We start from the raw sequence: 15997 nt of genomic DNA, 5'->3' as shown, positions 1-15997 counted from the left end.
GAGAAGAGAGAGGAGGAGAGGAGCAGGATAGGACAGAGAGAGCTGGAGGAGGAGGAGGAGAGGAGGTGGAAGAGTGAGGATGGACAGATGAGGACGGGTGTGGAGGTGATAACGAGTCCTGTCCTGGTCAGAGCTGGCTCTGAGGCCACGCTCACATCCTGGAATGTACCAATCCCACAGGGAGGGGGGGAGCGGACCGTACCACCTCCATCCCAGAGCCCCCTCGTAGACCCAGCCAGGGAGACTGTGGTATGAGGAACACGCACACGCACACACACACACACGCACACGCACACGCACACACGCACACGCACACACACACACACACACACACACACACACACACACACACACACACACACACACACACACACACACACACACAAAGACTGCTGTTGCACTCCCAAAGGACTGTGTATCTCAAAACAGTGTTATGCTTAGGCCTAGTGTCCACGAGGCATCTTTTTCCAAGCTCCAGCATTTTTCAATAGTTTTCAATAGGGAGTGAGCGCTTGCTGTGTCCGTCCTTAGAGAAAGTAGCGCACCTGCTGTGTTTTTTCAGAGCGCTCCCCCTTTTTTGGGGGCAACCGCTGCTTTTCAGAAATGTGCGACTCTTGTCAGTGTCACTTTTCTGAGCCAACCAACCACAACAGCAGCGACGCCACCATCAAACTCCTCCAGGGCCACGACTAGAGCAAATATTCAGTTTGTTGAATTCATATGAAAACACAAAAATTAACAACAACAAGCAATATCTTCCACAACGGACAGTATATGATATAAGATACCATACAATAGATAAGCCATGCCATAGATTTTTTCCGGCGCTTCTTCACAGCACTTCACAGTGCTTTTCTGCCAGAAATATCTGCCTAGTGGGCATGGGCCTTCAGAAGAACGATAACATCTCTACGGCTAGAAGTGCTTGAGCTGCACTTGATTTGGTCTTACCTGGCGTGCAGATACGACCATCACAGAGATACGGTCAGGAGGTTCGTTTGTGCATGCCCTCCGGAAGCAGACACATTCAGAATCCCAGACGTGGTGGAGTCAGTACAGTATGTGAGTGACAATGATTGGATGGAAGTTTGCATGACAAGACAACTTGGCTAATAATCTAAGTGATGAAGCTGCAGCAGTGAAGGAGTGAGAGGGTGAGGGTTAGTAATAAACTGTGAAGGTGTGAGAGGGTTAGGGTTAGTAATAAACAGTGAAGGTGTGAGAGGGTTAGTAATAAACAGTGAAGGTGTGAGAGGGTTAGTAATAAACAGTGAAGGTGTGAGAGGGTTAGGGTTAGTAATAAACAGTGAAGGTGTGAGAGGGTTAGTGATAAACAGTGAAAGTGTGAGAGGGTTAGTAATAAACAGGGAAGGTGTGAAAGGGTTAGTAATAAACAGTGAAAGTGTGAGAGGGTTAGTAATAAACAGTGAAGGTGTGAGAGGGTTAGTAATAAACAGTGAAGGTGTGAGAGGGTTAGTAATAAACAGTGAAGGTGTGAGAGGGTTAGTAATAAACAGTGAAGGTGTGAGAGGGTTAGGGTTATTCCTGTGTCTGTGTTACAGTACTGTTTATTTACTGCAAGAAGGTTTACATGTCATAAGTACATTGTGTGGGAACCCTGTAGAAATGTTCAGTTTGCAAGGTCAAATTAAACTGATGAAATTGATAATGCTAAAGAGTTTTTGTACGTGTGTGTGTATGCCGTGCATTTGTGTGTCTGCTTTTTACTACTGCTCACTATCTCTCTGTCTCCTTCTCTCTCTTTCTGTCTTTCTCTATGTATCTCTTACTTTTTCATACCTCCTGCTCTCTCTCTCTCTCTCTCTCTCTCTCTCTCTCTCACACACACACACACACACACACACACACACTCCCAGCAGTAGCGTGTTTGAGGGTAGATCAGTAGCGTGTTTGAAGGTAGATCAGAGTGTTTGTAGACTGTCTCATTCCTCTGTCTACAGGTCTACAGGAGCAGACAGGTAAGAGTCAGTCGCTGGTGCAGAGTCTGCTAGCTGGCATGGCAGGACTGGGTTAAATCTAACCTGGGTTAGGCAGGACTGGGTTAAATCTAACCCGGGTTAGGCAGGACTGGGTTAAATCTGTAATCTAACCCATCTCTCTCTCTCAAGATGTGCTCTGACATTTCTGATTGAAGCTGGCTTCACACACCAGCCACGTGGTTCATAGACCACAACTACATTGTTTTGTGACTGCTTGTTTAAGCAGAAAGGGTCTGGACTCACACACACACACTGCATCAGGGCAAGAAACCGAGTCTGAGATGACTTGTGTGTTTCTGTGTGTGTGTTTCTCTATGTGTGTGTGTGTGTATGTGTTTGTGGGGGGTGAGAGATAGTGTACCCGGGGCATCTCCCTGGAAAAAACAGATTATTTCAGTCATCAGTCTGCTGACGATATGTCGTTGCCATGGAGATGGTTAGAGAATCTATTACACACACACACAGACATACACACACACACACACACACACACACACACACACACACACACACACACACACACACACACTAGAGAATCCATTACCTTTTAAAATGCTTCAGGGACAGCTGGGGGTACACTGCTGGATTGGATAGACGGATAAGGAGAGATAAGGAGTGTGTGTGAGATAAGGAGTGTGTGTGAGCGAGAAGAGAGACAGATATTGAATTGAATGACTATATCAGTGTAGTGGAGGTCTGTGTCTGTAGCCAGGTCTATTCATGTCATATCCCTTAAGTCACCTGTATCAGCTGCAGTGAGATGACAGGCCTGCTGGTCTGGGCTGTGACCGACACCCTGGACCTCTGACACACGTACACAAAACCACCAGAGTATGAGACTAGGGCATCACCAACAGTCAAGGATGGGTCCACTTCTTTACCTCTAACAGAGTTCCCATTCCAGAGCCAACCCCCTGCCCAGACCTGCAGTAGAGAGGTGGGTGTGTCTTCAGGACGTGGTCAACTGCTGTCTCTGTTCACTCGTAGATACAGAGGGACACGCAGTCAGTCAGACACACACAACCAGGAGGCAGGGACAGCGGGAGAACTATGAACCCCCACTACAAATGGAGTCTAAACAAAACAAAGTCAGTTCATGTCCTCTCCAGGAATGTTGTGTTATATTCTATTCTATTATTTTCTCTCCAGTGATATCCAGATATCATACCATATCATATCATATCGCTCTCTCTTGCTGCCTGTCTGCTTTTCACTAGGCTCATACAGCAAAAGCAGCAGCAACAACAACAACAACAACAAAAACAACAACTGGCTCCAGCAGGCCAAGGAGGTAGAGGAGCATCATTCTCGATCGACCACAGGGGCCTCGGAGTGACGGGGCAACCAATCACCCCGAGGTAGCAGAGCGTGGTGTAGGGTTTGACCATGGCCTGGAGGTAGGAGGGAGCTGTTCCTTTCATTGCCCTGTAAGCTAGCGCCAGAGTTTTAAACTGGATGCGAGCCGCTACAGGGAGCCAGTGTAGAGAATGGAGAAGGGAAGTTGTGTGGGAGAACTTGGGGTGGTTGAACACCAGGCGAGCAGCAGCTTTCTGGGCAAGTTCCAATGGCTGACGCCTGGGTCACAGCAAGGAGGGAGTTGCAGGAGATGACGAGCATAGATATGCACCTACGCTTTCATCAGTGAGGAAAGGGCGAATACTCCTGATGTTGTAGAGCAGGAATCTTCAGGAAAGTGTAATGGATTTGATATGGTCAGCCAGAGTGGCACCCAGATTCCTCACAGTCGGTCTGACAGTTGGTGTCACCACTGTCGTCAATGGTGATGGCCAGGTCCCGGTGGTGCGGGCAGCCCTTCCTCGGGAGGAGCCACGTCTTGTCCAGGTTGAGCTTGAGGTGATGTGTCGCCATCCACTCCGAGATGTCAGCCAAGCACCCAGCTATGCGTGCCTCCATTTGTGGGTCAGAAGGGGGGAATGACAGGACCAGTTGGGTGTCATCGGCGTAGCAGTGATTGGAGAAGCCATGTGAAAGAATGACAGAGCCCAGAGATGTAGTGTAGAGGGAAAAAAGGAGAGGACCCAGGACAGAGCCTTGTGGAACCCCTGCAGTCAAACTACATGGTTCAGACATCGACCCTCTCCATGTCACCCGGTAGGAGCAGCCTGTCAGGTAGGGTGCAAACAGGGAGCGTGCAGAGCCAGCAACGCCTTTTTCTTCAAGGGTGGAGAGGAGGATCTGGTAGTTTACTGTCTCAAATGCTGTTGACAGATCTAGGAGTAGCTCACTCCTCAAAGGAGCTCTGACAGCCCCATCAAGAGGGACATTTCTATTGGTGCAACCGTCAGCGTGTCCGCCTCACAAGCCGGAGAGCTTGTTGAACATGGGTTCGAATCCTGCCCTGGGCAAGCCTTTAACATGGGTTGAACTGTTAGACACAATGCAGACGAGAGTACGACGGTTACACAAGCATTAGCCTGTGAATTCCTGATCCCACTGATAAAATATGCAATTATACCTTGTTGGATTTCAATAATAAACCAAAATAAACATAACTCAGTTTTTCTCATCTAACCTACCTATGGCACCAGTGTAGTGTCATACAGAGAAATAGACTGCACGTAACAATAGTTATAAGTAGTAAAGCATTGTTATGCACAGTTATGGTTTTAAATTGATAGAATAATTATGTTCATAATATTTCTATGGTTGACACTGTCACCATGGCTGTCTGGCATTCACTGTGAAGAACCCAGATCTGTTTGAGGTTTCTGCTGTACAGTTCATACTCTACAGAGAGCGCCCCCTACTGGCAGCATACACTAACAACACCTAAAGAGAGAGAGGGGGTGGTGAGACAAGAGGATGATATACTATTAGGTGTGTGTTGATGGATGAGGCTCTCCTGCTGGTCTCTTCATGACGCTCTTCCATCGCAGGCCTTTCATACGTACGCCACAGAAATCTCTGCCTGGAGGACAAGACATCAAACAGTACATGGTACACATAAACAAACACCTACATCCATACACACATTCAAGACTCAAGATCACTTTATTGTCATGTATTGTATATGGATTACATATATTAAGAATTTGCTTAGGTAGATGTTGCATACACTGATGGAGACAACATTAGACAGGGTGCAGGACAGAGCAGTGCAAATAAGAAATACTATACTGTATATCCAAAAAAAGAACTGCACTCAAGTTGACCCACCTCTGTATTTATCTCTACAACCCTGGTGCACAAATAAACATCCACACACATCCACACCAGTGACGGCTGGTGACTCATAAAACTGAGGAGGACAGGAGGAAGAGAGGCGAACCGCCCATGGGCGCCGGGGGGCACTTTCCCTCAGTCAGTTATTATTTGAAATATAAAATGTGGATTTACAGTCAATTTTAGCATATGAAAAACTGAATAACACTTTCTTTAACTACATGCAGCATTCATTTATCATATTAATGATAAAATATTACAAAACAATAAAACATTGTAAGCAATAGTTGTTGTAATGGATTGTAGGCCTACTCTTCCCTAAAGATGGCCCCGATGTGACCCCAGAGATACGCTGTCGCTCCTCTAGCCACCTCATCACTATTCAAAATTAGACCCGGATATGACGTTTCTAAGATCCGATTGGCTAACTCATCATTACACGTCATCATTTATGGCGGACGTCATCAACAATGGCGAACACGTGAGACAGAATGATCAAATGGGTTCATTGTTAGAGACAAAGAAACGATGGAAGATCACAGGTTCTCCGACAAGGAAAGGGGTGTGTCCCCCTGGAGATGTCATCCTGCCATAAGGAGAAAAGCACAGGCAGGGGTCTTGAATGATCAAAAGGTAAGGGGTTGCTAACAGGAGGTAACAGGAGGTAGGGTATAGGTTTGAGGAACAAAAGGCTGAGAACGAAAGCGCAGGGCAGTTAGTTCTGAAAGCCTACATTTCCATTACAGGGCTTTAAGGCTGTAATCGCGGCCAATGGTGCCTTAACAAAGTACTGAGTAAGTGGGCTGAATACTTATGTAAAAGTGATATTTAACAAATTTCAAAAAATCTTTTTTCACTTTGTCATAATGGGATATTGTATGTAGAGTTTTGAGAGAGAAAAAATTATTTAATCAATTTTGGAATAAGGCTGTAACAACAAAATGTGGAAAACGTGAAAGAGTGTGAGTACTTACCGGATGCACTGTCAGTTGGTGGGACGGCCAAATGCAATTAGTTAGGTACTAACTAGGGGCTAATGATGTCTGGCTAATGATGTCATAGAAGACAGTGTAACACGAGACAAGGAGCAGCATAAGGGACAGAATGTGAAATAGTAATTTCAGTCTGGACCGAGCGTGCCACTGTCCCTCAGTAAAGAACCACGACTCTTCGAACTCTGCTATGTGAAACTCTTTTTCTTCATTCTTTGTTACTTTCATACCAGAGAATCATGACTTCAGATTCACCAGGGTCAGAGATCCCACAATATCCCAATAATTCAATCCATGGATTTTTCAACTACTTCAATTTTATAATCTGAAAATAATGATGACTTTACAGGGATCCCCACTCCTCCCGATGCCCTCGATTCTCTCACATGACTTGTTCTATTATGGTCAAACCATACATACCCTTCCATGTCAGTAGTGCTCATCCCCCACAGGTGGGTTCAGTCATTGTCAAAGGAAATGCTCTGCTAGAAGTCAAAGTATAATTTCAAATTGTTCATAAAATGTACGTATGCAAGTAAGTCAAAATGGTGCTTGTGAACACCAATGCACAGCAAAGATCTCCTCAAACAAGGCAACCTTTAAAAGAGTGAGAGAGGAAGACAGGAGAAAGCTGAGAATGATAATTGATTGAGTTAAAGGCACACAGTACCGTTGTTATGAAGGCGCAGAAGTTCAGTATAATTAGTAGGCTTAGAGTTATTAAATTTAGTATAAGATAATGGAATTAGTAGATGATTTCTGATTACCAGCCTCTCTCCACAGCCAAGTATAGTTTATCACCCTAACTCAGTTTGGATACGCCCCTGCTCTCATTTGTATTGGTTTGGTAATTATTTATTTTATATATTGTGATTGTTTTATTAGTTGTAAGAAGACAAGCAGTGGCATCTGGTGGGTCCTGGTACCAGGTACGCCAGAGCCAGCGAAGCCACAAGACATCAGCATGCCTGATCAACCAATAAATCCTAGTTGAACTTCAGGACGAACTTAAGTTTGACTGCAGCCCCTTGTGGTGTCTGTGGCCTTTCAAATGTTCATAAATCAACAAACAAAACAAAAAAGTTAAAAGACGGTGAACAAATGTGAAAATGCCGCTGACAGGCGAACCCCAGACGGAGCAGGGTGCCACTAGGCTCGGCTTCGCTTTATTGGACAAGGTGAGCCTTTGAGTAGAACAACTGACCAGAGCACATGGTTGGACAGACACAGTGCTCCAGTACCTCTCTGGGCTTGTACTCCGCAGCCTTGCGTGTGTGTGAGAGAGGAGGGGGGTTGTCTGTGGCCCTGCTCTGCCTGGCCCCTGGGCCCCCGGTGGGGGTGGAGAGCTCCGGTAGGGGCCTCCCCTCCACGTTGGCCAGCATGCAGCTCTGGAACAGCTGGGAGCGCACAAAGCGCCTGTAGCTGTCAAATTTCATCAGTTAGGACAGCAAGCATGCCATGTCGCGTTCTGTTGCTCGCGTCGCAAGCAGTTAGGACACGGTGTTAGAGAGCATACATATTACGTGGAATGTCAAAGGGATGATGTATTTTAAGCAATTAGACCTCTCTGAGACACCGACCTGCACCCAACAGTGAAGACCCTGTGTCTCTAGTCCCCTCAGGGGCCAAGTACTACTTTCAACGAACATACAACAACCATCTCTTCACGCTGTAAACCTCCGCGAAATTCATCCACGCTGCGGTGTGCGGAGGTTTACAGCGTGAAGAGATGGTTGTTGTATGTTCGGTGAAAGTAGTACTGTTTACAAGTTAGCTGTTGTTTCGAAATGCAGAGGCGAAAGGACCTATGGTGTTTACAGGACGACTTCAGAGCTTGGTAAGCATAAACCATGTAATTCCTGAACTTGAAATCCACGCATATCATACTTTTTAGAGTTTTTCGGGTGTTCCCATAGCTAGCAACGAGCCAGGGTACGCGCGCCGACACAGAACTCTGTACTGCACAAAACAGAAATATTTTAACCTGTACTAGTCAGATACATGCCAGGGAAGCCAGGAATAGGGCTAAACATGAAATCCAGTGTACTTATCCTTTAACTCCCTTGTAAACCCAAGTGATACAGTAACTCTCCCGTTGTGCCATCGCCCACTCTCTATGAGAGCTTTCTTGATTTTTTTTATTGAAAACATTTCTGCTCTAAGACCCCTCTGCTCCTCTTCTGCCTGCTGTCCTAGATCAATTTGAGCCAGTATCCCTCTCCTCACTATCTAATGTGGTTAACCTTTAAAGATGTTTTTGGTACTGTGGAGTCCACTGTTCTTGTTCTGATAAATATCTGCCTTAGGCCTATCTCACAGTTGCCTTTTCTGTCTAAAGTTTTGGGGAAGTGTATTTTATTCAGCTGCAATCATTTCTTGTTGCCCATGGTATTTATGAAATGTTCCAGTCTGGTTTTAGACAACGCCACAGCACTGAAACAGCCCTTTTTAAAGTGTTCAATGATCTCATGTTAACTGTTGATTCAGGTAACTCTGCTGTCCTGGGGCTCCTTGACCTAACTGCTGCTTTCGATACTATGGACCACAGGATTTTATTATCACGTCTAGAACACGGTGTAGGCATCTCAGGTACTGCCCTTTTATGGTTCCAGTCCTACCTGACAGATTGGAGCTTCTCTGTCCACCTAGGAGAGTTCTCCTCATGCACAGCTCCTCTCACCTCCGGGGTCCCTCAAGGCTCCATTTTGGGCATTATCCTTTTTTTGATTTGCATGCTGCCGCAAGGGTCATTTTTTAACATCTAACATCTCTTTCCACTGCTTTGCGATGATGTGCAGACCTATCTACCCCTGAAATCAAAGGGCAAGGACTCCATACAACCACTGCTGGACTGTCTACGAGATGTCAAATCCTGGATGGATGTGAACTTCTTAAAACTTAACGAAAATAAGACTGAGATCATTATGTTTGGTCATGACCCCTCTGACTGTACCACTGGTTTGTTGGGCCCCTTCTCCCCAAATATCCATTCCTCAGTCAAAAACCTTGGGGTGACCTTTGACAGTTCTTTTAAATTTGACAAACAGGTCAGCTCTGTCATAAGAACTAGTTTCTTCCAACTAAGGCTTCTTGCCAAGGTGCTATCTCTCCCCCAATGACTTAGAGAGAATAATACATTGTTTTAAATGTGCTTTATAAATAAAATTTGAGTTGAGTTGAGACTCCGCCCCCTTGGGTCATATTGGGTCAGGGGCGGTGGAACCCTCTCTGGGCTACCCACCTGCCCCCGCCGGTGAAGACTGTGTGTCTCTATTCTTCTCAGGGGCTGAGTTGTGGGGTTTGTGGCATGGTGGTGAGACTCCGCCCCTTTGAGTCAAAGCCAATCAGGGACAGTGTAGCCCTATCCCACCACCCACCTGCCCCCACTGGTGAGGACCGTTTGTCTCTAGCCCACGCAAGGGCTGAGTTGTATGGTCCGTGGCGTGGATAGTGGCGTGGATAGTGGCGTGGTGGCGAGACTCCACCACCTCGGGTCATTGCTGCAGTGGCAGGTAAGTGACCACCGAGCCATCCCTATGCACCTCCAGCAAAGACTGTGTCTCTCTAGCCCACTCAGGGCTCAAGCAGTAGTTGTGGAGGTGTTGGTATGGAAGTTGAGGTGAGAAGTGCTACTACTGAAGTCGTAGAAAGGGTGCCTGTACCTTAAAGGCTTGTGTGTGTGTCCAAATTCAAATCCTAACTGATACTCTGAACATGCCTTCATTCACATCAATGGGAAGGCATGCCAGCTTCAGACTGCTCTCTCTCAAAAAGTATAAATGTAACAGCTTAGATATTGACACCATAGGGAATCCTGGTAACATGCTGAGCATTTTCATCTATGTTATGTCCATGTAGCTTTAGAACTGTAGGCATGGCGACAAGTTAGAAAAGGGTCAGAATTCAACATTAGCAGCTCAAAAGTTAGAGTGGAGCACCATTCATTTGATGCATGGTTGTCAAAGAAATTGACATACCTCAAAAACTGTAAGTCACACAACTTAGAAACATATATTGCACGAATCAGCACAATCCTGTGAACATTTTGATGTAATATCTGCATGAGCTGTTAAACCTGTAGGAGCGACAACAGTGTACAAAACTTTGAAGGAGGTTTCTGTCACAAAAAATGACAGAGATAGGTTTCAAACCTGAGAAGGAAAAAAATCTCAATATTTTGAAAAGCATGAAATATATTCAAAATCTGAAAGGTACCTCATGATGACCTTAAATACCTGAAGATCTTGATAGTTGAATGGTTTCTGTAGCTCAAAGTATGAAGGAGTTGAAGGTTTCAAAATTCCCTCATTGACTTCCATTGAGAAAAAATGTTGAAAAAGTTGAATATTTTAAAAAGTATAAAAGGAATTACAAATCTGAAAGAAGTCCTTATAGAGCTGAACATCTTGATACTTGAATGGTTTAAGTAGCTCAAAGTATAAAGGAGTTAAACAGATGTTGATGTTTTTTCTGTACAATGTACAGAAAAAAATAATAATAAAAAAAGAACAAAATAACAATAGGCAAAAGGTATTTTCACACCAAATGCAAATATTCTTGCGAAAAAACTAAAATAAAATCAAAACCCATATTTCTCAATTAGTCTCTTCACACCAAATGCGAAATTTTCCAAGTTCCAAAAGCAAAATGTATTTTATTTCCGCAAATGTTTAGATTTTTCTGTAGATTTCTCTGGCCTGACAGACACGTCACAATCAAATGACGGCAAGCCGAACATGCTGACAGCACAGCACGAGAGCCTGTTGAAGAGCCCGTCTGCATAAATCCTCTTTTTGGTGTGGGAGATCACTGTGTAGAAAAGCTATGATTAGGTCCCTACTGTAGCCTAATAAACCTGGACGGTCTAGATCTAACGTGACTTGTAGACCACTCTGTAATAGGCTAGAGGACAACTTGCATTACTGTTAGCGTAGCTATAGCAGCAGATAGCAGTGATTGGAGTTAGCTAACCTACTTGTTTTCACAATGACCACAAAGGTTTCTGATAATGTTATAGCCTATAGCGAAATTAGACTGTTACAACAACGTCGACAGCTAACATTAGGCCATTAACGTTAGCTATGGTTAACATTAGCTAAGTGGGTTAGTACATATCGCTACTCACCTTCATCTGTCCCAAGTTGTTCAACCCTGCCCCAGATATTGTCCTTCATTTCAGTGTCCTTGTAAGTGCTTAGCTTCTTATCATACAAGGTTGGATATTGCTCTACCAAATGGATAAGCTTGTCTGAAGAGATACGGATCGACATTTCCTTTACTGTAGTGAGTCGCTAGTAACTTGGTGATCAATGGAAAGTGATCACTGGAAAAAACATTATTTTTTGGGTGGCTATCCCGCTCGAGAAATTGTCACGCGCATTGCATGTAACCAGTCAATAGACCTATACAACTGCAGATGTGTTGGATGCAACATTGAAGCGCTAAATACAATTTGATTTGTGACACTTTGTAGCAAAAGTAGCCTAGGTGCAAAAGTGGTCGGTGGAGCATCTGGCTCGTGATAACTGAATAAAAATGATTGACATGGAGTTTTATTTTCCGCAAATTCTATTTGGAATGCATGGAACGCTATTTTTCGTACCGCGCTTGTGTGAAAGGTTTGGCCGCGGAAATTAATTAGGCAAAATTCTCGATTTATTTTCGCTTTTCGTATTCGCTTTTTGGTCTGAAAACAACTTAAAAAGGGAAATTCAAAGAGTCGCTGAACACAAAGGCTTTGTTGTCGAAGACAATACAATTGACTGATGGAATAGAACCTGAACCACTTTCAGCTGATATAAGAGTAGAAACTGAAACTGCAATTTCACATTTTACCACACTACTGTACACCAACCTTAACCCCACTACCAAACACCAACCTTAACAACACTACTGAACACTAACCTTAACAACACTACTGAACACCAACCTTAACACACACTACTGAACACCAACCTTAACCACACTACTGCACACCAACCTACCCACACTACCGAATACCAACCTACCCACACTACTGAACACCAACCTACCCACACTACCGAACACCAACCTTAACCACACTACTGAACACCAACCTACCCACACTACCGAACACCAACCTTAACCACACTACTGAACACCAACCTTAACCCACACCACTGAACACCAACCTTAACACACACTACTGAACACCAACCTTAAACACACTACTGTACACCAACCTACCCACACTACCCAACACCAACCTACCCACACTACTGAACACCAACCTTAATCACACTACTGAACACCAACCTTAACCACACTACTGAACAAAAACCTTAACCACACTAGGGGAGAGCCGGGACGAAAGTAACACTTTTTCGTTTGATCCAATTTACTTCGAAATTAATAGAGGTAGAGATTCCATGTTTTATGACACACAACTTGCACACGTCCTTCACTATTATTGACTGTAATTTCCGTTCTAGGATATATGAGTTTAACATAAATAGGCTGGGAACGTACAGAGTGGAATGTTACTTTCGTCCCTATGGAGCGTGGACAGTGGGGCGGAAGTAACAGCAAACGAAGGGTCTTCGTATCTCTGTATTTCAGGATTGTAAGTCTCTTTACTATCAATACATATACTATTACACATAACACATATATTATTATACACAATATAATGTTTGTATAGATTAAATAAATGCTATAAATTCGAAATCCATACAGCGCACAGACAGCTGCCCAGCTATGACCTCCTATGCTGCCTGTCTGCAGGTTTCTTAGAAGAATAACCCTCTACTGGTCTACCTCACCCTAATTCTCGGCATATTCTGTAAATGTAACAAAATAAATGCATTGTAAGTCACTGTCAAATATCACGGAGCGAAATAGCTATTGTTACTTTCGCCCCGCAGGCTACTGTTACTTTCGCCCCTCTCCGCTCTCCCGTCACTTATCCCTGGCTAGTCTCCAAGACTTCATCGCATGAAACTTAAAACCTATGCTATCATTTAGTCACTAGATGTCTTAAGAAAACTACATATGTTTACAAACTTAAACAAGTAAACACAATTCTACAATCGAAAAATACTTAGGGGACCACTTTTTTACTTATGGCGCTTAAAAACGTTATCCTGCTATAACTCCACCAAACAAACTCGGTTGGTGCCGAAATTTTGTATGAAGCTAAGGCACTGGTATATGCATGTACAAACGTAACCACGTCTTCGAGGTTGCCGTAGTTTTAGAGAAAATGCGCGTGTTACTTTCGTCCTCCGTTACTTTCGTCCCGGCTCTCCCCTACTGAGCACCAACCTTAACAACATTACTGAACACCAACCTTAACCACATTACTGAACACCAACATTAACCACACTACTGAACACCAACATTAACCACATTACTGAACACCAACATTAACCACACTACTGAACACCAATCTTAAGTGCACTACTGAACACCAACCTACCCACACTACTAAACACCAACCTTAATAACATTACTGAACACAAGCCTTAACCACACTACTGAACAGTAGCCTACCCACACTACTGCACACCAACCTACCCACACTACTGCACACCAACCTTAACCACACTACTGAACACTAACCTTAACCACACTACTGAACACCAACCTACCCACACTACTGAACACCAATCTTAACGGCACTACTGAACACCAACCTACCCACACTACTAAACACCAACCTTAATCACATTACTGAACACAAGCCTTAACCACACTACTGAACAGTAACCTACCCACACTACTGCACACCAACCTACCCACACTACTGCACACCAACCTTAACCACACTACTTAACACTAACCTTAACCACACTACTGAACACCAACCTACCCACACTACTGAACACCAACCTACCCACACTACTGCGCACCAACATTAACCACTCGCTTTCTGGTACCTAATATTTAACTGTCGCTGTGAAAAATGAACACTCAGTATAGAAAATGAACCAATGGGCCACTGTCTCTTCTATACAGGTCAGTTTAAACTTTATGAAATAAATTAAATTTGCCCCAGGGTGCGTCGGCCCACTGGGAAGATGCTTGGCATCCAAGCATTGATGTCTGCAAGACCTGCAGAGATGTGCATCGCAGGGGGAAAGAGAGACACAGCTCAGTGTCGTCAGCACAGCAGTGGTAGGAAAAACCATGGGAGGGGATTCAGACAGATTCCTTAAAGAGCCAGAAGATTTGGTATACAGGGCCTAGAGTAGAAAGCCCTCTGTGATCAGCTGTGCTGTTTTAATGAGGTGAAGTGAACAGGCAGGACCTGCTCCTGAATCAGCACTGAGACGCTGTGAGACCACAGTCTCTCTCTCTCTCTCTCTCTCTCTCACTCTCTCTCTCTCTCTCTCTCTCTCTCTCTTTATCTCTATCTCTCTATCTCTCTCTCTCTTTATCTCTCACTCCCTGGAGTGTTACTTTCATCAGATTGCACGGAGGAAGGACTGTTCATAATTAAAGCCTACCTGATACTGTAGTTTGACTGGGTATCTCTGCTGCTATGGCGACAGTAGAGTGAGATTAGCTGCTTTCCTACTGGGTGGAAATCTGCTTTGGGACGCCTGGGGCTGCAGCAGCTTGGTCTAGTTTCAGCAGCAGTAGAGTCTCCCCCTCCACACACCTCATGTTAAGTGCTCCAAATGTGAAGAGCAGACTTATGAAGGCACCATGCTTCTTGAAGTGGCTTCCTTGCATACATATTCTTGCAGCAGAATCCCATCAGCGGTCTGGAGGAAGTGGCTCTGCTGTTGCACAGTACGAAGAGGAACTCCTCAAGGTACTTGAATGAACAGGAAAATTAACTTAACACAGTCTCCAGGGTTTCGCATTATGAATTCCTCCATGTGAACATCTTACTGTGGAGTTCAGGTACTCTAAAGACAGGAAGTATGTGTACGTGTATTGTCTGTATCTCTCAGGCCATTCATAGCTCTGAAATAGTGACATTAGCACATGCTGTTTGAATGTAATAAATAGTGGAATGGTGGAATGAGCTGCACACTGACATGGACAGCAGAGACTGCCATTTTGCACTTTGGCTTTAGCACTAGATTATGCTCTGAGTCACTTGTTTAGAACGTAGATTCACTTTTGAGTTCTGACGAGTAGTAGTGACGAGTTTTGACTACCTACATTAAATATTTTTTTTTTTTTTTTTTAAATTGTATGATTACTTTAATCAACCACATAGCAAGTGACACACAAGTACACATGTGAGTGGCGACCCAGCACACACCACTTGCCAGTGGAATTAACATTTACCCATCCAAGCTGCTTGACATGTTATTTATTATGATGAAACCCTTCATATGAACCATCTCATTTTATTTATTAGGATAAACCCCTTGATATTATGAACCATCTCATTTTTGAGGGGGTCCTAACATATGACAAACACTACATAACAACATTAGTGTCAAGGTAAATTAACAGATAATAGTGCAATTTTCAATACAACCACATACAGACAGACAATAACAACAAAAGCAACAACAACAAAATGGTGATCAGAGAGCACAGACCTTCACCCCTGAATGCATTTCGTGGATCTGTGCATGACAAAATGGAATGGGTTCTAAATTGGCCCATGCTACACGCGTCCTCTGAGTTTCATGAAAAGCAGTCTGGTAGTTTTTGCATAATCCTAGTCCAAAAAATGAATTGAGGTCAATGGCCGGCCGGGCCGTGTTTGGGCGGCTTGTGGACCTGGCCTGTGATTAAGATCCAACCTAGAGTTTAAAGGAGTAGTAAAGGGAAAAACCATGTTTAGCCCTGTTTTAAGGTTACTTATGATCATATACAATGGTTCAGATCAAAAAG

General features: G+C 44.1%; 1 protein-coding gene across 1 annotated transcript in view; it reads left to right on the top strand.

The window, feature by feature from the left end:
• rgs14b (regulator of G protein signaling 14b) overlaps positions 1–693 on the top strand; it is a gene marked incomplete at its 3' end in the record, with an annotated part of 9274 nt that extends 8581 nt beyond the window's left edge. Inside the window, exon 12 of the mRNA XM_084453094.1 lies at positions 622–693. Within this exon, the coding sequence (XP_084309220.1) occupies positions 622–693 (72 nt within the window). The remainder of the gene's footprint in view (positions 1–621) is intronic.
• Positions 694–15997: the final 15304 nt, after the last annotated feature.

This window comes from Borostomias antarcticus (assembly GCF_949987555.1).
Source record: "Borostomias antarcticus genome assembly, chromosome: 1".
NCBI classification, from domain to species: Eukaryota; Metazoa; Chordata; class Actinopteri; order Stomiiformes; family Stomiidae; genus Borostomias; species Borostomias antarcticus.
This window is presented reverse-complemented; position numbering and strand designations above follow the sequence as displayed.